Raw genomic sequence first — 24,845 nt, 5'->3', positions numbered from 1 at the left:
GTAAACAGTCAGTATAGACAGTATGGTAGTATAGCAAACAGTCAGTATAGTGTATAGACAGTATGGTAGTATAGTAAACAGCCAGTATAGACAGTATGGTAGTATAGTAAACAGTCGGTATAGTGTGTAGACAGTATGGTAGTATAGTAAACAGTCAGTATAGTGTATAGACAGTATGGTAGTATAGTAAACAGTCAGTATAGTGTATAGACAGTATGGTAGTATAGTAAACAGTCAGTATAGACAGTATGGTAGTATAGCAAACAGTCAGTATAGTGTATAGACAGTATGGTAGTATAGTAAACAGTCAGTATAGTGTATAGACAGTATGGTAGTATAGTAAACAGTCGGTATAGTGTATAGACAGTATGGTAGTATAGTAAACAGTCAGTGTAGTGTATAGACAGTATGGTAGTATAGTAAACAGCCAGTATAGACAGTATGGTAGTATAGTAAACAGTCGGTATAGTGTACAGACAGTATGATAGTATAGTAAACAGTCAGTATAGTGTACAGACAGTATGATAGTATAGTAAACAGTCAGTATAGTGTATAGACAGTATGGTAGTATAGTAAACAGCCAGTATAGTGTATAGACAGTATGGTAGTATAGTAAACAGTCAGTATAGTGTATAGACAGTATGGTAGTATAGTAAACAGTCAGTATAGACAGTATGGTAGTATAGTAAACAGTCGGTATAGTGTACAGACAGTATGATAGTATAGTAAACAGTCAGTATAGTGTATAGACAGTATGGTAGTATAGTAAACAGTCAGTATAGACAGTATGGTAGTATAGTAAACAGTCGGTATAGTGTATAGACAGTATGGTAGTATAGTAAACAGCCAGTATAGTGTATAGACAGTATGGTAGTATAGTAAACAGTCAGTATAGTGTATAGACAGTATGGTAGTATAGTAAACAGTCAGTATAGTGTATAGACAGTATGGTAGTATAGTAAACGGTCAGTATAGACAGTATGGTAGTATAGTAAACGGTCAGTATAGACAGTATGGTAGTATAGTAAACAGTCAGTATAGTGTATAGACAGTATGGTAGTATAGTAAACAGTCAGTATAGACAGTATGGTAGTATAGTAAACAGTCAGTATAGTGTATAGACAGTATGGTAGTATAGTAAACAGTCGGTATAGTGTATAGACAGTATGGTAGTATAGTAAACAGTCAGTATAGTGTATAGACAGTATGGTAGTATAGTAAACAGTCAGTATAGTGTATAGACAGTATGGTAGTATAGTAAACAGTCAGTATAGTGTATAGACAGTATGGTAGTATAGTAAACAGTCAGTATAGTGTATAGACAGTATGGTAGTATAGTAAACAGTCAGTATAGTGTATAGACAGTATGGTAGTATAGTAAACAGTCAGTATAGACAGTATGGTAGTATAGTAAACAGCCAGTATAGACAGTATGGTAGTATAGTAAACAGTCGGTATAGTGTATAGACAGTATGGTAGTATAGTAAACAGTCAGTATAGTGTATAGACAGTATGGTAGTATAGTAAACAGTCAGTATAGTGTATAGACAGTATGGTAGTATAGTAAACAGTCAGTATAGACAGTATGGTAGTATAGTAAACAGTCAGTATAGACAGTATGGTAGTAAGTCGCTCTGGATAAGAGCGTCTGCTAAATGACTTAAATGTAATGTAATGTATAGTAAACAGTCAGTATAGACAGTATGGTAGTATAGTAAACAGTCAGTATAGACAGTATGGTAGTATAGCAAACAGTCAGTATAGTGTATAGACAGTATGGTAGTATAGTAAACAGCCAGTATAGACAGTATGGTAGTATAGTAAACAGTCAGTATAGTGTGTAGACAGTATGGTAGTATAGTAAACAGTCAGTATAGTGTATAGACAGTATGGTAGTATAGTAAACAGTCAGTATAGTGTATAGACAGTATGGTAGTATAGTAAACAGTCAGTATAGACAGTATGGTAGTATAGTAAACAGTCAGTATAGACAGTATGGTAGTATAGTAAACAGTCAGTATAGTGTATAGACAGTATGGTAGTATAGTAAACAGTCAGTATAGTGTATAGACAGTATGGTAGTATAGTAAACAGGTTAAATAAAGGTTAAATGAAGGTTCAATAAATGTTAAATAAAGGGTAAAGAATTAAATAAAGTGTGGCCTCTTCCCATTTGACCCTTCAGCCATTAAAGGGTCCCTGTCCTGTCTCAGTCTCTACCGGGTCCCAGTCCTGTCTCAGTCTCTACCGGGTCCCGGTCCTGTCTCAGTCTCTACCGGGTCCCGGTCCTGTCTCAGTCTCTATCGGGTCCCGGTCCTGTCTCAGTCTCTACCGGGTCCCAGCACTGACTCTCCTGGAACCAGAAGCACCTTGCTGTCATCCTACTGCATGTTATCTAGACATTCTACCAGCACTGCCTGGTCCTATATATATACACTGCTCAAAAAAATAAAGGGAACACTTAAACAACACAATGTAACTCCAAGTGAATCACACTTCTGTGAAATCAAACTGTCCACTTAGGAAGCAACACTGATTGACAATAAATTTCACATGCTGTTGTGCAAATGGAATAGACAACAGGTGAAAATTATAGGCAATTAGCAAGACACCCCCAATAAAGGAGTGGTTCTGCAGGTGGTGACCACAGACCACTTCTCATTTCCTATGCTTCCTGGCTGATGTTTTGGTCACTTTTGAATGCTAGCGGTGCTTTCACTCTAGTGGTAGCATGAGACAGAGTCTACAACCCACACAAGTGGCTCAGGTAGTGCAGCTCATCCAGGATGAAACATCAATGCGAGCTGTGGCAAGAAGGTTTGCTGTGTCTGTCAGCGTAGTGTCCAGAGCATGGAGGCGCTACCAGGAGACAGGCCAGTACATCAGGAGATGTGGAGGAGGCCGTAGGAGGGCAACAACCGAGCAGAAGGCCCGCTACCTCCGCCTTTGTGCAAGGAGGAGCAGGAGGAGCACTGCCAGAGCCCTGCAAAATGACCTCCAGCAGGCCACAAATGTGCATGTGTCTGCTCAAAAGGTCAGAAACATACTCCATGAGGGTGGTATGAGGGCCCGACGTCCACAGGTGGAGGTTGTGCTTACGACAGCCCAACACCGTGCAGGACATTTGGCATTTGCCAGAGAACACCAAGATTGGCAAATTCGCCACTGGCGCCCTGTGCTCTTCACAGATGAAAGCAGGTTCACACTGAGCACATGTGACAGACATGACAGTCTGGTGACGCCGTGGAGAACGTTCTGCTGCCTGCAACATCCTCCAGCATGACCGGTTTGGCGGTGGGTCAGTCATGGTGTGGGGTGGCAGTTCTTCTCCATGTGCTCGCCAGAGGTAGCCTGACTGCCATTAGGTACCGAGATGAGATCCTCAGACCCCTTGTGGGACCATATACTGGTGCGGTTAGCCCTGGGATCCTCCTAATGCAAGACAATGCTAGACCTCATGTGGCTGGAGTGTGTCAGCAGTTCCTGCCAGAGGAAGTCATTGATGCTATGGACTGGCCCCCCCGTTCCCCAGACCTGAATCCAATTGAGCACATCTGGGACATCATGACTCGCTCCATCCACCAATGCCACATTGCACCACAGACTGTCCAGGAGTTGACGGATGCTTTAGTTCAGGTCTGGGAGGAGATCCCTCAGGAGACCATCAGCCACCTCATCAGGAGCATGCCCAGGCGTTGTCGGGAGGTCATACACACTACTGAGCCTCATTTTGACTTGTTTTAAGGACATTACATCAAAGTTGGATCAGCCTGTAGTGTGGTTTTCCACTTAAATTTTGAGTGTGACTCCAAATCCAGACCTCCATGGGTTGATACATTTGATTTCCATTGATAATTTGTGTGATTTTGTTGTCAGCACATTCAACTATGTAAAGAAAAAAGTAGTTCATAAGAATATTTCATTCATTCAGATCTTGTTATTTTGGTGTTCCCTTTAATTTGTTGATTAGTGCATATTGTTTATTTTATTTTAATCCCAGGCCCTCATCCCCACAGGAGGCCTTTTGCCCTTTGGTTGGCCGTCATTGTAAATAAGAATTTGCTCTTAACTGACTTGCCTAGTTAAATAAAATAAATACAATTTAAAAAAAAAACTGAAATAGCTTATGTTTCACCGAGTCGGGGCTGAATAACGATAATGAAAGATTAATTAAAGATAAAATCTGTCTGTGTTTTCCATCGGCAGGACAGAACAGCTACGTCTGGTAAGACAAGGGGTTTGGGGTTGTGTCTTTTTGTCAGTAACAGCTGTTGCTCGATGTCTAATATTAAGGAGGCTTCGAGGTATTGCTCGCCTGAGGTAGAGTACCTCATAATAAGCTGTAGACCAAGAGAGTTCACATCTATGTTATTCGTAGCCGTCTATTTACCACCACCCAGAAGCGGCGCTCCTCATGGCCGGGACTTTAATGCAGCCACACTTAAATCAGTTTTACCAACTTTTTACCAGCATGTCACATGTGCAACCAGAAAAAAACAAATCCTAGACCACCTTTATTCCACACATGTATACAAAGCTCTCCCCGCCCTCCACTTGACAAATCTGACCATAATTCCATCCTCCTGATTCCTGCTTACAAACAAAAACTAAAGCAGGAAGTACCAGTGACTCGCTCAATACGGAAGTGGTCAGATGATGCGGATGCTAAACTACAGGACTGTTTTACTAGCACAGACTGGAATATGTTCCAGGATTCATCCAATGACATTGAGGAGTATACCACCTCAGTCATCGGCTTCATCAATAAGTGCATTGACGACGTCGTCCCCACAGTGACCGTACGTACATATCCCAACCAGAAGCCATGGATTACAGGCAACATCCACATCAAGCTAAAGACTAGAGCTGCCGCTTTCAAGGAGTGGGGAACTAATTTGGACACTTATAAGAAATCCCGCTATGCCCTCAGATAAACCATCAAACAGGCAAAGTGCGTACAGTCCAGTACATCCCTGGGGCCAAAGCTTCCTGCTATGCCCTCAGATAAACCATCAAACAGGCAAAGTGCGTACAGTCCAGTACATCCCTGGGGCCAAAGCTTCCTGCTATGCCCTCAGATAAACCATCAAACAGGCAAAGTGCGTACAGTCCAGTACATCCCTGGGGCCAAAGCTTCCTGCTATGCCCTCAGATAAACCATCAAACAGGCAAAGTGCGTACAGTCCAGTACATCCCTGGGGCCAAAGCTTCCTGCTATGCCCTCAGATAAACCATCAAACAGGCAAAGTGCGTACGGTCCAGTACATCCCTGGGGCCAAAGCTTCCTGCTATGTGCAGGACCTATATAATAGGCAGTGTCAGAGGAAAGGCCATAACATTGTCATGGACTCCAGTCACCCAAGTCAAAGACTGTTTTCTCTGCTACCGCACGGCAAGCGGTACCGGAGTGCCAAGTCCAAGACCAAAAGGCTCCTGAACAGCTTCCACCCCCAAGCCATTAGACTGCTGAACAATTAATCAAATAGCCACTATTACATTAATCCCCCCCTTATGTTTTTACACTGCTGCTACTCGCCGTTTATTATCTATGTATAGTCATTTCACCCCTACCTACATGTACAAATGACCTTTAACCTGTACTACTGTTTATTATCTATGTATAGTCATTTCACCCCTACCTACATGTACAAATGACCTTTAACCTGTACTACTGTTTATTATCTATGCATAGTCACTTCACCCCTACCTACATGTACAAATGACCTTTAACCTGTACTACTGTTTATTATCTATGTATAGTCACTTCACCCCTACCTACATGTACAAATGACCTTTAACCTGTACTACTGTTTATTATCTATGTATAGTCACTTCACCCCTACCTACATATACAAATGACCTTTAACCTGTACTACTGTTTATTATCTATGTATAGTCACTTCACCCCTACCTACATATACAAATGACCTTTAACCTGTACTACTGTTTATTATCTATGTATAGTCACTTCACCCCTACCTACATATACAAATGACCTTTAACCTGTACTACTGTTTATTATCTATGTATAGTCACTTCACCCCTACCTACATATACAAATTACCTTTAACCTGTACTACTGTTTATTATCTATGTATAGTCACTTCACCCCTACCTACATATACAAATGACCTTTAACCTGTACTACTGTTTATTATCTATTTATAGTCACTTCACCCCTACCTACATATACAAATGACCTTTAACCTGTACTACTGTTTATTATCTATGTATAGTCACTTCACCCCTACATACATATACAAATGACCTTTAACCTGTACTACTGTTTATTATCTATGTATAGTCACTTCACCCCTACCTACATGTACAAATTACCTCAACCAGCCTGTACCCCCGCACATTGACTTGTAAGAATTTCACGATAAACCTCCTGGCATTGACAACTTAGATGGAAAGCTACTGAGGATGGTGGCTGACTATAGACACTCCTATCTGTCATATATTTAATCTGTGTCTAGAGGAAAGTATTTGTCCTCGGGAAGGGAGAGAAGCCAAAGTCATTCAGTTTAGTATTTATAGACAGTACTGTAGTTCAGTATATCTAGACAGTAGTGTAGTTCAGTATATCTAGACAGTAGTGTAGTTCAGTATATCTAGACAGTAGTGTAGTTCAGTATATCTAGACAGTGGTGTATTTTAGTATATCTAGACAGTGGTGTGAGTTTAGTATATCTAGACACTAGTATAATATATCTAGACAGTAGTATAGTTTAGTATATCTAGACAGTGGTGTAGTTTAGTATATCTAGACAGTATGGTAGTTTAGTATATCTAGACAGTAGTGTAGTTTAGTATATCTAGACAGTAGTATAATATATCTAGACAGTATTATAGTTTAGTATATCTAGACAGTAGTATAGTTTAGTATATCTAGACAGTATGGTAGTTTAGTATATCTAGACAGTAGTATAATACATCTAGACAGTAGTATAGTTTAGTATATCTAGACAGTATGGTAGTTTAGTATATCTAGACAGTAGTGTAGTTTAGTATATCTAGACAGTAGTATAATATATCTAGACAGTATTATAGTTTAGTATATCTAGACAGTATGGTAGTTTAGTATATCTAGACAGTAGTGTAGTTTAGTATATCTAGACAGTAGTATAATATATCTAGGCAGTAGTATAATATATCTAGACAGTATTATAGTTTAGTATATCTAGACAGTATGGTAGTTTAGTATATCTAGACAGTAGTGTAGTTTAGTATATCTAGACAGTAGTATAATATATCTAGACAGTATTATAGTTTAGTATATCTAGACAGTAGTATAGTTTAGTATATCTAGACAGTAGTATAGTTTAGTATATCTAGACAGTATGGTCATGTAGTTTAGTATTCCTAGGCAGTAGTATAGTTTAGTATATCTAGACAGTGGTGTAGTATATCTAGACAGTATAGTAGTTTAGTATATCTAGACAGTATAGTAGTTTAGTATATCTAGACAGTGGTATGGTATATCTAGACAGTAGTGTAGTTTAGTATATCTAGACAGTATGGTAGTTTAGTATATCTAGACAGTACTGTAGTTTAGTATATCTAGACAGTAGTGTAGTTTAGTATACCTAGACAGTGGTGTAGTATATCTAGACAGTAGTATAGTTTAGTATATCTAGACAGTGGTGTAGTATAGCTAGACAGTAGTATATCTAGACAGTATAGTAGTTTAGTATACCTAGACAGTGGTGTAGTATATCTAGACAGTGGTATAGTTTAGTATATCTAGACAGTGGTGTAGTATAGCTAGACAGTAGTGTAGTTTAGTATATCTAGACAGTACTGTAGTTTAGTATATCTAGACAGTATATCTACTGTATTGTTCTGTGAGGTAGCAGCTCCACCTGCTGGTTACAACGTATATTATTAGCTATATTATATTCTCTTCTTGACTTCGGTCTCCAACCTGTATCCTGGCTGTGAGAACGTCTGTGTCTATATTCATTATGTGTGTCTCTGTAGTGTCCGTGAGTATCTCCAACCTGTATCCTGGCTGTGAGAACGTCTGTGTCTATATTCATTATGTGTGTCTCTGTAGTGTCCGTGAGTATCTCCAACCTGTATCCTGGCTGTGAGAACGTCTGTGTGCGTAGTCGCAGTATGATGTTTGAGCCCAGCCTGACCAAGGGAGTCCTGGAAGTGTTCAGCCCCGTCACCAACGCACTCTCCTCAGCCGACGACCTCGCCACCAGAGCCATCGACATCCAGAACACTAACATCAATGGTGAATACTAGTCTGACCCCGATCCTCTAACCCAGCCTTTCCCAAACTCGGTCCAAACTGGAACTCATCTAGTAAAGGTTAGGTCTTAGAGCAGTGTTTCCCAAACTCGGTCCTGGGGACCCCAAAGGGTGCACGTTTTGGTTGTTGCCCTGGCACTGCACAACTGATTCAAATAATCAACTCATTATCAAGCTTTGGAGTCAGCTGTGTAGTACTATGGGCAAAAACCAAAACGTGCACCCTTTGGGGTCCCCAGGACCGAGTTTGGGAAACACTGCTCTAAGACCTAACCTTTACTAGATGAGTTCCAGTCATAGAAGATCCTCCTCTAACCCCTAACCCTTAACCTTTACTAGATGAGTTCCAGTCATAGAAGATCCTCCTCTAACCCCTAACCCTTAACCTTTACTAGATGAGTTCCAGTCATAGAAGATCCTCCTCTAACCCCTAACCCTTAACCTTTACTAGATGAGTTCCAGTCATAGAAGACCCTCCTCTAACCCCTAACCCTTAACCTTTACTGGATGAGTTCCAGTCATAGAAGATCCTCCTCTAACCCTTAACCTTTACTAAAACCTTTTTGTGCTCTATTCATTAAACTCTCTCTATCTCTCTGTGTGACTGTCTCTCTGTCTGTCTCTCTCTGTGACTGTCTCTCTGTCTCTAGGTGTAGGAGACTTCAGTGTTTGGGAGTTCAGTGGTAACCCTGTGTACTACTGTTCTTACGACTACTTTGCTGCCAACGACCCTACAGCCATCCACCTGGTGCTGTTCAGCCTGGAGGAACCCTACGAGACTCAGCTCAGCCAGGCTACATACTGGCTCAACATGTTGAAGGCCTTAACACTGCCACAGGATACTATAGGTACGTTTTCATTACATCATCTCAGAGCACCTGTTAAGCAACAAGTCATTTAAAAATACATATATTCTAGATCCAGTCTGGTTCACTGCTTCTAGATCCAGTCTGTTTCACCGCTTCTAGATCCAGTCTGGTTCACTGCTTCTAGATCCAGTCTGTTTGAGTGCTTCTAGATCCAGTCTGTTTGAGTGCTTCTAGATCCAGTCTGTTTCAGTGCTTCTAGATCAAGTCTGTTTGAGTGCTTCTAGATCCAGTCTGGTTCACTGCTTCTAGATAAAGTATGTTTCAGTGCTTCTAGATCAAGTCTGTTTGAGTGCTTCTAGATCCAGTCTGGTTCACTGCTTCTAGATCAAGTCTGTTTGAGTGCTTCTAGATCCAGTCTGTTTCATTGCTTCTAGATCCAGTCTGTTTCAGTGCTTCTAGATCCAGTCTGTTTCATTGCTTCTAGATCCAGTCTGTTTCAGTGCTTCTAGATCCAGTCTGTTTCACTGCTTCTAGATCCAGTCTGTTTCACTGCTTCTAGATCCAGTATGTTTCAGTGCTTCTAGATGAAGTATGTTTCAGTGCTTTTAGATCCAGTCTGGTTCAGTGCTTTTAGATCCAGTCTGGTTCAGTGCTTCCAGATGAAGTATGTTTCAGTGCTTCTAGATCCAGTCTGTTTCAGTGCTTCTAGATGAAGTATGTTTCAGTGCTTTTAGATCCAGTCTGGTTCAGTGCTTCCAGATGAAGTATGTTTCAGTGCTTCTAGATCCAGTCTGTTTCAGTGCGTCTAGATGAAGTCTGTTTCAGTGCGTCTAGATGAAGTCTGTTTCAGTGCGTCTAGATGAAGTCTGTTTCAGTGCTTCTAGATCCAGTCTGGTTCAGTGCTTCTAGATCCAGTCTGGTTCAGTGCTTCTAGATGAAGTCTGTTTCAGTGCTTCTTGATGCAGTCTGTTTCATTGCTTCTTGATGCAGTCTGTTTCACTGCTTCTAGATCCAGTCTGTTTCACTGCTTCTAGATCCAGTCTGTTTCACTGCTTCTAGATCCAGTCTGTTTCACTGCTTCTAGATCCAGTCTGTTTCGCTGCTTCTAGATCCAGTCTGTTTCACTGCTTCTAGATCCAGTCTGTTTCACTGCTTCTAGATCCAGTCTGGTTCAGTGCTTCTAGATCCAGTCTGGTTCAGTGCTTCTAGATGAAGTATGTTTCAGTGCTTCTAGATCCAGTCTGTTTCAGTGCGTCTAGATGAAGTCTGTTTCAGTGCTTCTAGATCCAGTCTGTTTCAGTGCTTCTAGATCCAGTCTGGTTCAGTGCTTCTAGATCCAGTCTGGTTCAGTGCTTCTAGATGAAGTCTGGTTCAGTGCTTCTTGATGCAGTCTGGTTCAGTGCTTCTAGATCCAGTCTGTTTCATTGCTTCTAGATCCAGTCTGTTTCACTGCTTCTAGATCCAGTCTGTTTCACTGCTTCTAGATCCAGTCTGTTTCACTGCTTCTAGATCCAGTATGTTTCACTGCTTCTAGATCCAGTCTGTTTCAGTGCTTCTAGATCCAGTCTGTTTCAGTGCTTCTCGATCCAGTCTGTTTCAGTGCTTCTAGATCCAGTCTGTTTCAGTGCTTCTAGATCCAGTCTGTTTCAGTGCTTCTAGATCAAGTCTGTTTGAGTGCTTCTAGATCCAGTCTGGTTCACTGCTTCTAGATAAAGTATGTTTCAGTGCTTCTAGATCAAGTCTGTTTGAGTGCTTCTAGATCCAGTCTGGTTCACTGCTTCTAGATCCAGTCTGTTTCAGTGCTTCTAGATCCAGTCTGTTTCATTGCTTCTAGATCCAGTCTGTTTCAGTGCTTCTAGATCCAGTCTGGTTCACTGCTTCTAGATCCAGTATGTTTCACTGCTTCTAGATCCAGTCTGTTTCACTGCTTCTAGATCCAGTCTGTTTCACTGCTTCTAGATCCAGTATGTTTCAGTGCTTCTAGATGAAGTATGTTTCAGTGCTTTTAGATCCAGTCTGGTTCAGTGCTTTTAGATCCAGTCTGGTTCAGTGCTTCCAGATGAAGTATGTTTCAGTGCTTCTAGATCCAGTCTGTTTCAGTGCTTCTAGATGAAGTATGTTTCAGTGCTTTTAGATCCAGTCTGGTTCAGTGCTTCCAGATGAAGTATGTTTCAGTGCTTCTAGATCCAGTCTGTTTCAGTGCGTCTAGATGAAGTCTGTTTCAGTGCGTCTAGATGAAGTCTGTTTCAGTGCGTCTAGATGAAGTCTGTTTCAGTGCTTCTAGATCCAGTCTGGTTCAGTGCTTCTAGATCCAGTCTGGTTCAGTGCTTCTAGATGAAGTCTGTTTCAGTGCTTCTTGATGCAGTCTGTTTCATTGCTTCTAGATCCAGTCTGTTTCACTGCTTCTAGAGTCTGTTTCACTGCTTCTAGATCCAGTCTGTTTCACTGCTTCTAGATCCAGTCTGTTTCACTGCTTCTAGATCCAGTCTGTTTCAGCTTCTAGATCCAGTCTGTTTCACTGAGATCCAGTCTGTTTCACTGCTTCTAGATCCAGTCTGTTTCAGTGCTGTTTCAGTGCTTCTAGATCCAGTCTGTTTCAGTGCTTCTAGATCCAGTCTGTTCAGTGCTTCTAGATCCAGTCTGCAGTGCTCTAGATGAAGATGTTTCACTGCTTCTAGATCCAGTCTGTTTCAGTGCTCTGTTTCAGTGCTTCTAGATCCAGTCTGTTTCACTGCTTCTAGATCCAGTCTGTTTCAGTGCTTCTAGATCCAGTCTGTTTCAGTGCTTCTAGATCCAGTCTGTTTGAGTGCTTCTAGATCCAGTCTGTTTCAGTGCTTCTAGATCCAGTCTGTTTCAGTGCTTCTAGATCCAGTCTGTTTGAGTGCTTCTAGATCCAGTCTGTTTCAGTGCTTCTAGATCAAGTCTGTTTGAGTGCTTCTAGATCCAGTCTGTCTGCAGTGCTTCTAGATCCAGTCTGTTTCAGTGCTTCTTGCTTCTAGATCCAGTCTGTTTCACTGCTTCTAGATCCAGTCTGTTTCAGTGCTTCTCTGTTTCAGATCCAGTCTGTTTCAGTGCTTCTAGATCCAGTCTGTTTCAGTGCTTCTAGATCCAGTCTGGTTCAGTGCTTCTAGATCCAGTCTGTTTCAGTGCTTCTAGATCCAGTCTGTTTCAGTGCTTCAGTGCTTCTGCTTCTAGATGCAGTCTGGTTCAGTGCTTCTAGATCCAGTCTGTTTCAGTGCTTCTAGATCCAGTCTGTTTCACTGCTTCTAGATCCAGTCTGTTTCACTGCTTCTAGATCCAGTATGTTTCACTGCTTCTAGATCCAGTCTGTTTCAGTGCTTCTAGATCCAGTCTGTTTCAGTGCTTCTAGATCCAGTCTGTTTCAGTGCTTCTAGATCCAGTCTGTTTCATCCAGTCTGTTTCAGTGCTTCTAGATCCAGTCTGTTTCAGTGCTTCTGCTTCTAGATCCAGTCTGTTTCAGTGCTTCTAGATCCAGTCTGTTTCAGTGCTTCTAGATCCAGTCTGTTTCAGTGCTTCTAGATCCAGTCTGTTTCAGTGCTTCTAGATCCAGTCTGGTTCACTGCTTCTAGATCCAGTAGTTTCACTGTTTCAGTGCTTCTAGATCCAGTCTGTTTCAGTGCTTTCTAGATCCAGTCAGTCTGTGAAGTATGTTTCAGTGCTTCCAGTAGATCTGTGCTTTCAGTGCTTTTATCCAGTCTGTTTCAGTGCTTCTAGATCCAGTCTGTTTCAGTGCTTCTAGATCCAGTCTGTTTCAGTGCTTCTAGATCCAGTCTGTTTCAGTGCTTCTAGTCTCTGTTTCACTGCTTCTAGTGCTTCACTGCTTCTAGATCCAGTCTGTTTCAGTGATCCAGTCTCACTGCTTCTAGATCCAGTCTGTTTCAGTGCTTCTAGATCCAGTCTTTCAGTGCTTCTAGATCCAGTCAGTGCTTCTCCAGTCTGTTTCAGTGCTTCTAGATGAAGTCTGTTTCAGATCTGTTTGTTTCAGTGCTTCTAGATCCAGTCTGGTTCAGTGCTTCTAGATCCAGTCTGGTTCAGTGCTTCTAGATGAAGTCTGGTTCAGTGCTTCAGTCTGGTTCAGTGCTTCTAGATCCAGTCTGTTTCATTGCTTCTAGATCCAGTCTGTTTCACTGCTTCTAGATCCAGTCTGTTTCACTGCTTCTAGATCCAGTATGTTTCACTGCTTCTAGATCCAGTCTGTTTCAGTGCTTCTAGATCCAGTCTGTTTCAGTGCTTCTCGATCCAGTCTGTTTCAGTGCTTCTCGATCCAGTCTGTTTCAGTGCTTCTCTATCCAGTCTGTGTCAGTGCTTCTAGATGCAGTCTGGTTCAGTGCTTCTAGATCCAGTCTGTTTCAGTGCTTCTAGATCCAGTCTGTTTCAGTGCTTCTAGATCCAGTCTGTTTCAGTGCTGCTAGATTCAGTCTGTTTCAGTGCTTCTAGATCCAGTCTGGTTCAGTGCTTCTCGATCCAGTCTGTTTCAGTGCTTCTAGATCCAGTCTGGTTCAGTGCTTCTAGATCCAGTCTGTTTCAGTGCTTCGAGATCCAGTCTGTTTCAGTGCTTCTCGATCCAGTCTGTTTCAGTGCTTCTAGATGAAGTCTGTTTCAGTGCTTCTAGATCCAGTCTGTTTCAGTGCTTCTAGATCCAGTCTGTTTCAGTGCTTCTAGATCCAGTCTGTTTCAGTGCTTCTAGATCCAGTCTGTTTCAGTGCTTCTAGATCCAGTCTGTTTCAGTGCTTCTAGGTCCAGTCTGTTTCAGTGCTTCTAGATTCAGTCTGGTTCAGTGCTTCTAGATCCAGTCTGTTTCAGTGCTTCTAGATCCAGTCTGTTTCAGTGCTTCTAGATTCAGTCTGTTTCAGTGCTTCTAGATCCAGTCTGTTTCAGTGCTTCTCGATCCAGTCTGTTTCAGTGCTTCTAGATCCAGTCTGGTTCAGTGCTTCTAGATCCAGTCTGTTTCAGTGCTTCTCGATCCAGTCTGTTTCACTGCTTCTAGATCCAATCTGTTTCACTGCTTCTCGATCCAGTCTGTTTCACTGATTCTCGATCCAGTCTGTTTCACTGCTTCTAGATCCAGTCTGTTTCACTGCTTCTAGATCCAGTCTGTTTCACTGCTTCTAGATCCAGTCTGTTTCACTGCTTCTAGATCCAGTCTGTTTCACTGCTTCTAGATCCAGTCTGTTTCACTGCTTCTAGATCCAGTCTGTTTCAGTGCTTCGAGATCCAGTCTGTTTCAGTGCTTCTAGATCCAGTCTGTTTCAGTGCTTCTAGATCCAGTCTGTTTCAGTGCTTCTAGATCCAGTCTGTTTCAGTGCTTCTTGATCCAGTCTGTTTCACTGCTTCTAGATCCAGTCTGTTTCACTGCTTCTAGATCCAGTCTGTTTCACTGCTTCTAGATCCAGTCTGTTTCACTGCTTCTAGATCCAGTCTGTTTCACTGCTTCTAGATCCAGTCTGTTTCACTGCTTCTAGATCCAGTCTGGTTCAGTGCTTCTAGATCCAGTCTGGTTCAGTGCTTCTAGATGAAGTATGTTTCAGTGCTTCTAGATCCAGTCTGTTTCAGTGCGTCTAGATGAAGTCTGTTTCAGTGCTTCTAGATCCAGTCTGTTTCAGTGCTTCTAGATCCAGTCTGGTTCAGTGCTTCTAGATCCAGTCTGGTTCAGTGCTTCTAGATGAAGTCTGTTTCAGTGCTTCTCGATCCAGTCTGTTTCACTGCTTCTAGATCCAATCTGTTTCACTGATTCTCGATCCAGTCTGTTTCACTGATTCTCGATCCAGTCTGTTTCACTGCTTCTAGATCCAGTCTGTTTCACTGCTTCTAGATCCAGTCTGTTTCACTGCTTCTAGATCCAGTCTGTTTCACTGCTTCTAGATCCAGTCTGTTTCACTGCTTCTAGATCCAGTCTGTTTCACTGCTTCTAGATCCAGTCTGTTTCACTGCTTCTAGATCCAGTCTGTTTCACTGCTTCTAGATCCAGTCTGTTTCAGTGCTTCGAGATCCAGTCTGTTTCAGTGCTTCTAGATCCAGTCTGTTTCAGTGCTTCTAGATCCAGTCTTTCAGTGCTTCTAGATCCAGTCTGTTTCACTGCTTCTAGATCCAGTCTGTTTCACTGCTTCTAGATCCAGTCTGTTTCACTGCTTCTAGATCCAGTCTGTTTCACTGCTTCTAGATCCAGTCTGTTTCACTGCTTCTAGATCCAGTCTGTTTCACTGCTTCTAGATCCAGTCTGTTTCACTGCTTCTAGATCCAGTCTGTTTCACTGCTTCTAGATCCAGTCTGTTTCACTGCTTCTAGATCCAGTCTGTTTCAGTGCTTCGAGATCCAGTCTGTTTCAGTGCTTCGAGATCCAGTCTGTTTCAGTGTTTCTAGATCCAGTCTTTTCAGTGCTTCTAGATCCAGTCTGTTTCAGTGCTTCTAGATCCAGTCTGTTTCAGTGCTTCGAGATCCAGTCTGTTTCAGTGCTTCTAGATCCAGTCTGTTTCAGTGCTTCTAGATCCAGTCTGTTTCAGTGCTTCTAGATCCAGTCTGTTTCAGTGCTTCTAGATCCAGTCTGTTTCAGTGCTTCTAGATCCAGTCTGTTTCAGTGCTTCTAGATCCAGTCTGTTTCATTGCTTCTAGATTCAGTCTGTTTCAGTGCTTCTAGATCCAGTCTGTTTCAGTGCTTCTCGATCCAGTCTGTTTCAGTGCTTCTAGATCCAGTCTGGTTCAGTGCTTCTAGATCCAGTCTGTTTCAGTGCTTCTCGATCCAGTCTGTTTCACTGCTTCTAGATCCAATCTGTTTCACTGCTTCTCGATCCAGTCTGTTTCACTGATTCTCGATCCAGTCTGTTTCACTGCTTCTAGATCCAGTCTGTTTCACTGCTTCTCGATCCAGTCTGTTTCAGTGCTTCTAGATCCAGTCTGTTTCAGTGCTTCTAGATCCAGTCTGTTTCAGTGCTTCTAGATCCAGTCTGTTTCAGTGCTTCTAGATCCAGTCTGTTTCAGTGCTTCTCGATCCAGTCTGTTTCAGTTCTTCTAGATCCAGTCTGTTTCAGTGCTTCTAGATCCAGTCTGTTTCAGTGCTTCGAGATCCAGTCTGTTTCAGTGCTTCTAGATCCAGTCTGTTTCAGTGCTTCTAGATCCAGTCTGTTTCAGTGCTTCTAGATCCAGTCTGTTTCAGTGCTTCTAGATCCAGTCTTTTCAGTGCTTCTAGATCCAGTCTGTTTCAGTGCTTCTAGATCCAGTCTGTTTCAGTGCTTCTAGATCCAGTCTTTTCAGTGCTTCTAGATCCAGTCTTTTCAGTGCTTCTAGATCCAGTCTTTTCAGTGCTTCTAGGTCCAGTCTGTGTCAGTGCTACTAGATGCAGTCTGGTTCAGTGCTTCTAGATCCAGTCTGTTTGAGTGCTTCTAGATCCAATCTGTTTCAGAATCTGGAAGCTCATAACTAGATGGTGGCGTCTGCAGCTTGTTTTCCAGACCTTAACCCTCAGCCAGATCACATACTGGTTCAACATGCTAGTCTCTCAGGATAACATCTGGTAGCCAGTCACATAGACTCACTATACCTTCACTAGTCATTCATCAAATCATCAAATATCTTTTATTAGAAAATAATCATCCTGTATCTGTCTACTTTGCCTTGTCATATTCCCCCCCTCCTCTCTAACCCTTGACCTCTCGCTCCGGACTCATCTCCTCTCTCCTATGTTGAACATCACATGACAGACAGTTCAGTGTTGCTTTAAGAGACTACATCCATACAGTAGAACATGGCTTGAATGAGTTTGTTAGGAATCTGACTGCAGGTATAGAGGTTTAGCTAGGAGTATCTGTAGTGGAATGTTGAGCTGACCGGTAACACAGTGTGTCCGTCCCCAGCGTTTGGAGGTCGCATCCATAGCCCGCTGACGGTAGTCCTTGTGGGGACTCATGCTGACGTGGCTTGCCTGCCTCGGGGGGCTGGAGGGGAGTTTGGATACGACAAGGAGAGGCCTCTACTCAAGGAGCTCCGGAACAGGTTTGGCAACGACCTGCAGATCTCAGAGAGGCTGTTTGTGATGGACGCTGGAGCCTCCACCTCTAAAGATGTCAAACTGCTCCGGAACCACCTGCTGGAACTACGCAATAACATCATCTCTGTAAGTTCCTACACTCTGACAGCCAATAACATCGTCTCTGTAAGTTCCTACACTCTGACAGCCAATAACATCGTCTCTGTAAGTTCCTACACTCTGACAGCCAATAACATCGTCTCTGTTAGTTCCTACACTCTGACAGCCAATAACATCGTCTCTGTTAGTTCCTACACTCTGACAGCCAATAACATCGTCTCTGTAAGTTCCTACACTCTGACAGCCAATAACATCGTCTCTGTAAGTTCCTACACTCTGACAGCCAATAACATCGTCTCTGTTAGTTCCTACACTCTGACAGCCAATAACATCGTCTCTGTTAGTTCCTACACTCTGACAGCCAATAACATCGTCTCTGTAAGTCACCCCTACAACCCTTACCACCATCACCCCTACTACCCTTACCACCATCACCCTACCAACCTTACCACCACCACCCCTACTACCCTTACCACCACCACCCTACTACCCTTACCACTACGTACCACCATCACCCTACTACCCTTACCACCATCACCCTACTACCCTTACCACTACGTACCATCATCACCCCTACTACCCTTACCACTACATACCACCATCACCCCTACTACCCTTACCACTACGTACCATCATCACCCTACTACCCTTACCACTACGTACCATCATCACCCCTACTACCCTTACCACTACGTACCATCATCACCCCTACTACCCTTACCACTACGTACCATCATCACCCCTACTACCCTTACCACTACGTACCATCATCACCCCTACTACCCTTACCACTACGTACCATCATCACCCTACTACCCTTACCACTACGTACCATCATCACCCCTACTACCCTTACCACTACGTACCATCATCACCCTACTACCCTTACCACTACGTACCATCATCACCCTACTACCCTTACCACTACATACCACCACCACCCTACTACCCTTACCACTACGTACCATCATCACCCTACTACCCTTACCACTACGTACCACCATCACCCTACTACCCTTACCACTACGTACCATCATCACCCCTACTACCCTTACCACTACATACCACCATCACTCCTACTACCCTTACCACTACATACCACCACCACCCTACTACCCTTACCACTACGTACCACCATCACCCCTACTACCCTTACCACTACGTACCATCATCACCCCTACTACCCTTACCACTACGTACCATCATCACCCTACTACCCTTACCACTACGTACCACCACCACCCTACTACCCTTACCACTACATACCACCATCACCCTACTACCCTTACCACTACGTACCACCATCTCCCCTACTACCCTTACCACTACGTACCACCATCACCCTACTACCCTTACCATCATCACCCTACTACCCTTACCACTACGTACCATCATCACCCTACTACCCTTACCACCACCACCCCTACTACCCTTACCACTACGTACCATCATCACCCTACTACCCTTACCACTACGTACCATCATCACCCTACTACCCTTACCACCATCACCCCTACTACCCTTACCACTACGTACCATCATCACCCTACTACCCTTACCACCACCACCCTACTACCCTTACCACCACCACCCTACTACCCTTACCACTACGTACCATCATCACCCTACTACCCTTACCACCACCACCCTACTACCCTTACCACCACCACCCTACTACCCTTACCACCACCACCCTACTACCCTTACCACCACCACCCTACTACCCTTACCACCACCACCCTACTACCCTTACCACCACCACCCTACTACCCTTACCACTACGTACCATCATCACCCTACTACCCTTACCACCACCACCCTACTACCCTTACCACTACGTACCACCACCACCCTACTACCCTTACCACCACCACCACCACCCTACTACCCTTACCACTACGTACCATCATCACCCTACTACCCTTACCACTACGTACCACCACCACCCTACTACCCTTACCACCACCACCACCACCCTACTACCCTTACCACTACATACCACCATCACCCCTACTACCCTTACCACTACGTACCATCATCACCCTACTACCCTTACCACTACGTACCATCATCACCCCTACTACCCTTACCACTACGTACCATCATCACCCCTACTACCCTTACCACTACGTACCATCATCACCCTACTACCCTTACAACTACGTACCATCATCACCCCTACTACCCTTACCACTACGTACCATCATCACCCTACTACCCTTACCACTACGTACCATCATCACCCTACTACCCTTACCACTACATACCACCACCACCCTACTACCCTTACCACTACGTACCATCATCACCCTACTACCCTTACCACTACGTACCACCATCACCCTACTACCCTTACCACTACGTACCATCATCACCCCTACTACCCTTACCACTACATACCACCATCACTCCTACTACCCTTACCACTACATACCACCACCACCCTACTACCCTTACCACTACGTACCACCATCACCCCTACTACCCTTACCACTACGTACCATCATCACCCCTACTACCCTTACCACTACGTACCATCATCACCCTACTACCCTTACCACTACGTACCACCACCACCCTACTACCCTTACCACTACATACCACCATCACCCTACTACCCTTACCACTACGTACCACCATCTCCCCTACTACCCTTACCACTACGTACCACCATCACCCTACTACCCTTACCATCATCACCCTACTACCCTTACCACTACGTACCATCATCACCCTACTACCCTTACCACTACGTACCACCATCACCCTACTACCCTTACCACTACGTACCACCATCACCCTACTACCCTTACCACTACGTACCACCATCACCCTACTACCCTTACCACTACGTACTATCATCACCCTACTACCCTTACCACTACGTACCATCATCACCCTACTACCCTTACCACTACGTACCATCATCACCCTACTACCCTTACCACTACATACCACCATCACCCTACTACCCTTACCACCACCACCCCTACTACCCTTACCACTACGTACCACCATCACCCTACTACCCTTACCACTACATACCACCATCACCCCTACTACCCTTACCACTACGTACCATCATCACCCTACTACCCTTACCACTACGTACCACCATCACCCTACTACCCTTACCACTACGTACCACCATCACCCTACTACCCTTACCACTACGTACCACCATCACCCTACTACCCTTACCACTACGTACTATCATCACCCTACTACCCTTACCACTACGTACCACCATCACCCTACCAACCTTACCACCACCACCCCTACTACCCTTACCACTACGTACCATCATCACCCCTACTACCCTTACCACTACGTACCACCATCACCCTACTACCCTTACCACTACATACCACCATCACCCCTACTACCCTTACCACTACGTACCATCATCACCCCTACTACCCTTACCACTACGTACCACCATCACCCTACTACCCTTACCACTACATACCACCATCACCCCTACTACCCTTACCATCATCACCCTACTACCCTTACCACTACGTACCACCACCACCCTACTACCCTTACCACCACCACCACCACCCTACTACCCTTACCACTACGTACCACCACCACCCTACTACCCTTACCACCACCACCACCACCCTACTACCCTTACCACTACGTACCATCATCACCCTACTACCCTTACCACTACGTACCACCACCACCCTACTACCCTTACCACCACCACCACCACCCTACTACCCTTACCACTACATACCACCACCACCCCTACTACCCTTACCACTACATACCATCATCACCCTACTACCCTTACCACTACGTACCACCACCACCCTACTACCCTTACCACTACATACCACCACCACCCTACTACCCTTACCACTACATACCACCATCACCCTACTACCCTTACCACTACGTACCACCATCACCCCTACTACCCTTACCACTACGTACCATCATCACCCTACTACCCTTACCACTACGTACCACCACCACCCTACTACCCTTACCACTACATACCACCACCACCCTACTACCCTTACCACTACATACCATCATCACCCTACTACCCTTACCACTACGTACCACCACCACCCCTACTACCCTTACCACCACCACCCTACTACCCTTACCACTACGTACCACCATCACCCTACTACCCTTACCACTACGTACCACCATCACCCCTACTACCCTTACCACTACGTACCACCATCACCCTACTTCCCTTACCACTACGTACCATCATCACCCCTACTACCCTTACCACTACGTACCATCATCACCCCTACTACCCTTACCACCACCACCCCTACTACCCTTACCACTACATACCACCACCACCCTACTACCCTTACCACTACATACCACCACCACCCTACTACCCTTACCACTACGTACCATCATCACCCCTACTACCCTTACCACTACGTACCATCATCACCCTACTACCCTTACCACTACGTACCACCATCACCCCTACTACCCTTACCACTACATACCACCACCACCCCTACTACCCTTACCACTACATACCATCATCACCCTACTACCCTTACCACTACGTACCACCATCACCCTACTACCCTTACCACTACGTACCACCATCACCCCTACTACCCTTACCACTACATACCACCATCACCCTACTACCCTTACCACTACGTACCACCATCACCCCTACTACCCTTACCACTACGTACCATCATCACCCTACTACCCTTACCACTACGTACCACCACCACCCTACTACCCTTACCACTACATACCACCACCACCCTACTACCCTTACCACTACATACCATCATCACCCTACTACCCTTACCACTACGTACCACCACCACCCCTACTACCCTTACCACCACCACCCTACTACCCTTACCACTACGTACCACCATCACCCTACTACCCTTACCACTACGTACCACCATCACCCCTACTACCCTTACCACTACGTACCACCATCACCCTACTTTCCTTACCACTACGTACCATCATCACCCTACTACCCTTACCACTACGTACCATCATCACCCCTACTACCCTTACCACTACGTACCACCATCACCCTACTACCCTTACCACTACGTACCACCATCACCCTACTACCCTTACCACTACGTACCACCATCACCCCTACTACCCTTACCACTACGTACCATCATCACCCCTACTACCCTTACCACTACGTACCATCATCACCCTACTACCCTTACCACTACGTACCATCATCACCCCTACTTCCCTTACCACTACGTACCATCATCACCCTACTACCCTTACCACTACGTACCACCATCACCCTACTACCCTTACCACTACGTACCACCATCACCCCTACTACCCTTACCACTACGTACCACCATCACCCTACTACCCTTACCACTACGTACCACCATCACCCCTACTACCCTTACCACCATCACCCCTACTACCCTTACCACCATCACCCCTACTACCCTTACCACCATCACCCCTACTACCCTTACCACCATCACCCCTACTACCCTTACCACTACATACCACCATCACCCTACTACCCTTACCACTACGTACCATCATCACCCTACTACCCTTACCACTACGTACCACCATCACCCTACTACCCTTACCACTACGTACCACCATCACCCTACTACCCTTACCACTACGTACCACCATCACCCTACTACCCTTACCACTACGTACCACCATCACCCCTACTACCCTTACCACCATCACCCCTACTACCCTTACCACTACGTACAGTGCCTTGCGAAAGTATTCGGCCCCCTTGAACTTTGCAACCTTTTTGTCAGTGATGGCATAATCGACTACACTTGTCCCAAGAGCTGAGCAGTAAGTAAACTGACCTAAAGAGTCCCCTCTGATGCTACCATTAAGCATGTACAGGCCTAAGGCTCGACAGAGATGCACTAACTCCTTCCCGTTTCTGTTCAGTATTTGGTCAGGACTGTTTCTCTTATTTATAATAGGGCTGCTGTACAAGGAGGGTGGTCAGGACTGTTTCTCTTATTTATAATAGGGCTGCTGTACAAGGAGGGTGGTCAGGACTGTTTCTCTTATTTATCATAGGGCTACTGTACAAGGAGGGTGGTCAGGACTGTTTCTCTTATTTATAATAGGGCTGCTGTACAAGGAGGGTGGTCAGGACTGTTTCTCTTATTTATAATAGGGCTGCTGTACAAGGAGGGTGGTCAGGACTGTTTCTCTTATTTATAATAGGGCTGCTGTACAAGTTTGGAGGGTATTATGGTGTTAAATGAGTTTAGAGGGTACTATGGTGTTAAATGAGTTTGGAGGGTACTGTGGTGTTAAATGAGTTTAGAGGGTACTATGGTGTTAAATGAGTTTGGAGGGTACTGTGGTGTTAAATGAGTTTAGAGGGTACTATGGTGTTAAATGAGTTTGGAGGGTACTGTGGTGTTAAATGAGTTTGGAGGGTATTATGGTGTTAAATGAGTTTGGAGGGTACTATGGTGTTAAATGAGTTTAGAGGGTACTATGGTGTTAAATGAGTTTAGAGGGTATTATGGTGTTAAATGAGTTTGGAGGGTACTATGGTGTTAAATGAGTTTAGAGGGTACTGTGGTGTTAAATGAGTTTAGAGGGTACTGTGGTGTTAAATGAGTTTAGAGGGTATTATGGTGTTAAATGAGTTTAGAGGGTACTATGGTGTTAAATGAGTTTAGAGGGTACTGTGGTGTTAAATGAGTTTAGAGGGTACTGTGGTGAGTTTAGAGGGTATTATGGTGTTAAATGAGTTTAGAGGGTATTATGGTGTTAAATGAGTTTAGAGGGTACTGTGGTGTTAAATGAGTTTAGAGGGTATTATGGTGTTAAATGAGTTTAGAGGGTACTATGGTGTTAAATGAGTTTAGAGGGTACTGTGGTGAGTTTGGAGGGTACTGTGGTGTTAAATGAGTTTAGAGGGTACTATGGTGTTAAATGAGTTTGGAGGGTACTATGGTGAGTTTAGAGGGTACTGTGGTGAGTTTGGAGGGTATTATGGTGTTAAATGAGTTTAGAGGGTACTGTGGTGTTAAATGAGTTTAGAGGGTACTGTGGTGTTAAATGAGTTTAGAGGGTATTATGGTGTTAAATGAGTTTAGAGGGTACTATGGTGTTAAATGAGTTTAGAGGGTACTATGGTGTTAAATGAGTTTGGAGGGTATTATGGTGTTAAATGAGTTTAGAGGGTACTGTGGTGTTAAATGAGTTTGGAGGGTACTGTGGTGTTAAATGAGTTTGGAGGGTATTATGGTGTTAAATGAGTTTAGAGGGTACTGTGGTGTTAAATGAGTTTGGAGGGTACTGTGGTGTTAAATGAGTTTGGAGGGTACTGTGGTGTTAAATGAGTTTAGAGGGTACTGTGGTGTTAAATGAGTTTAGAGGGTACTGTGGTGTTAAATGAGTTTGGAGGGTACTGTGGTGTTAAATGAGTTTAGAGGGTATTATGGTGTTAAATGAGTTTAGAGGGTACTATGGTGTTAAATGAGTTTAGAGGGTACTGTGGTGTTAAATGAGTTTAGAGGGTACTGTGGTGTTAAATGAGTTTGGAGGGTATTATGGTGTTAAATGAGTTTAGAGGGTATAATGGTGTTAAATGAGTTTGGAGGGTACTATGGTGTTAAATGAGTTTAGAGGGTACTGTGGTGTTAAATGAGTTTAGAGGGTACTGT

General features: G+C 44.1%; 1 protein-coding gene across 1 annotated transcript in view; it reads left to right on the top strand.

The window, feature by feature from the left end:
- dapk1 (death-associated protein kinase 1) overlaps positions 1-24,845 on the top strand; it is a 194,357-nt gene that overhangs the window by 152,411 nt on the left and 17,101 nt on the right. Inside the window, exons 21-23 of the mRNA XM_052512193.1 lie at positions 8,060-8,245; positions 8,913-9,110; positions 16,940-17,199. Of these exons, the coding sequence (XP_052368153.1) occupies positions 8,060-8,245; positions 8,913-9,110; positions 16,940-17,199 (644 nt within the window). The remainder of the gene's footprint in view (positions 1-8,059; positions 8,246-8,912; positions 9,111-16,939; positions 17,200-24,845) is intronic.

Source organism: Oncorhynchus keta, unplaced genomic scaffold (genome assembly GCF_023373465.1).
Source record: "Oncorhynchus keta strain PuntledgeMale-10-30-2019 unplaced genomic scaffold, Oket_V2 Un_contig_8064_pilon_pilon, whole genome shotgun sequence".
Lineage (NCBI taxonomy): Eukaryota > Metazoa > Chordata > Actinopteri > Salmoniformes > Salmonidae > Oncorhynchus > Oncorhynchus keta.
Note: the sequence above shows the minus strand (reverse complement) of the source record. Positions and strands in the feature narration are given on the sequence as shown.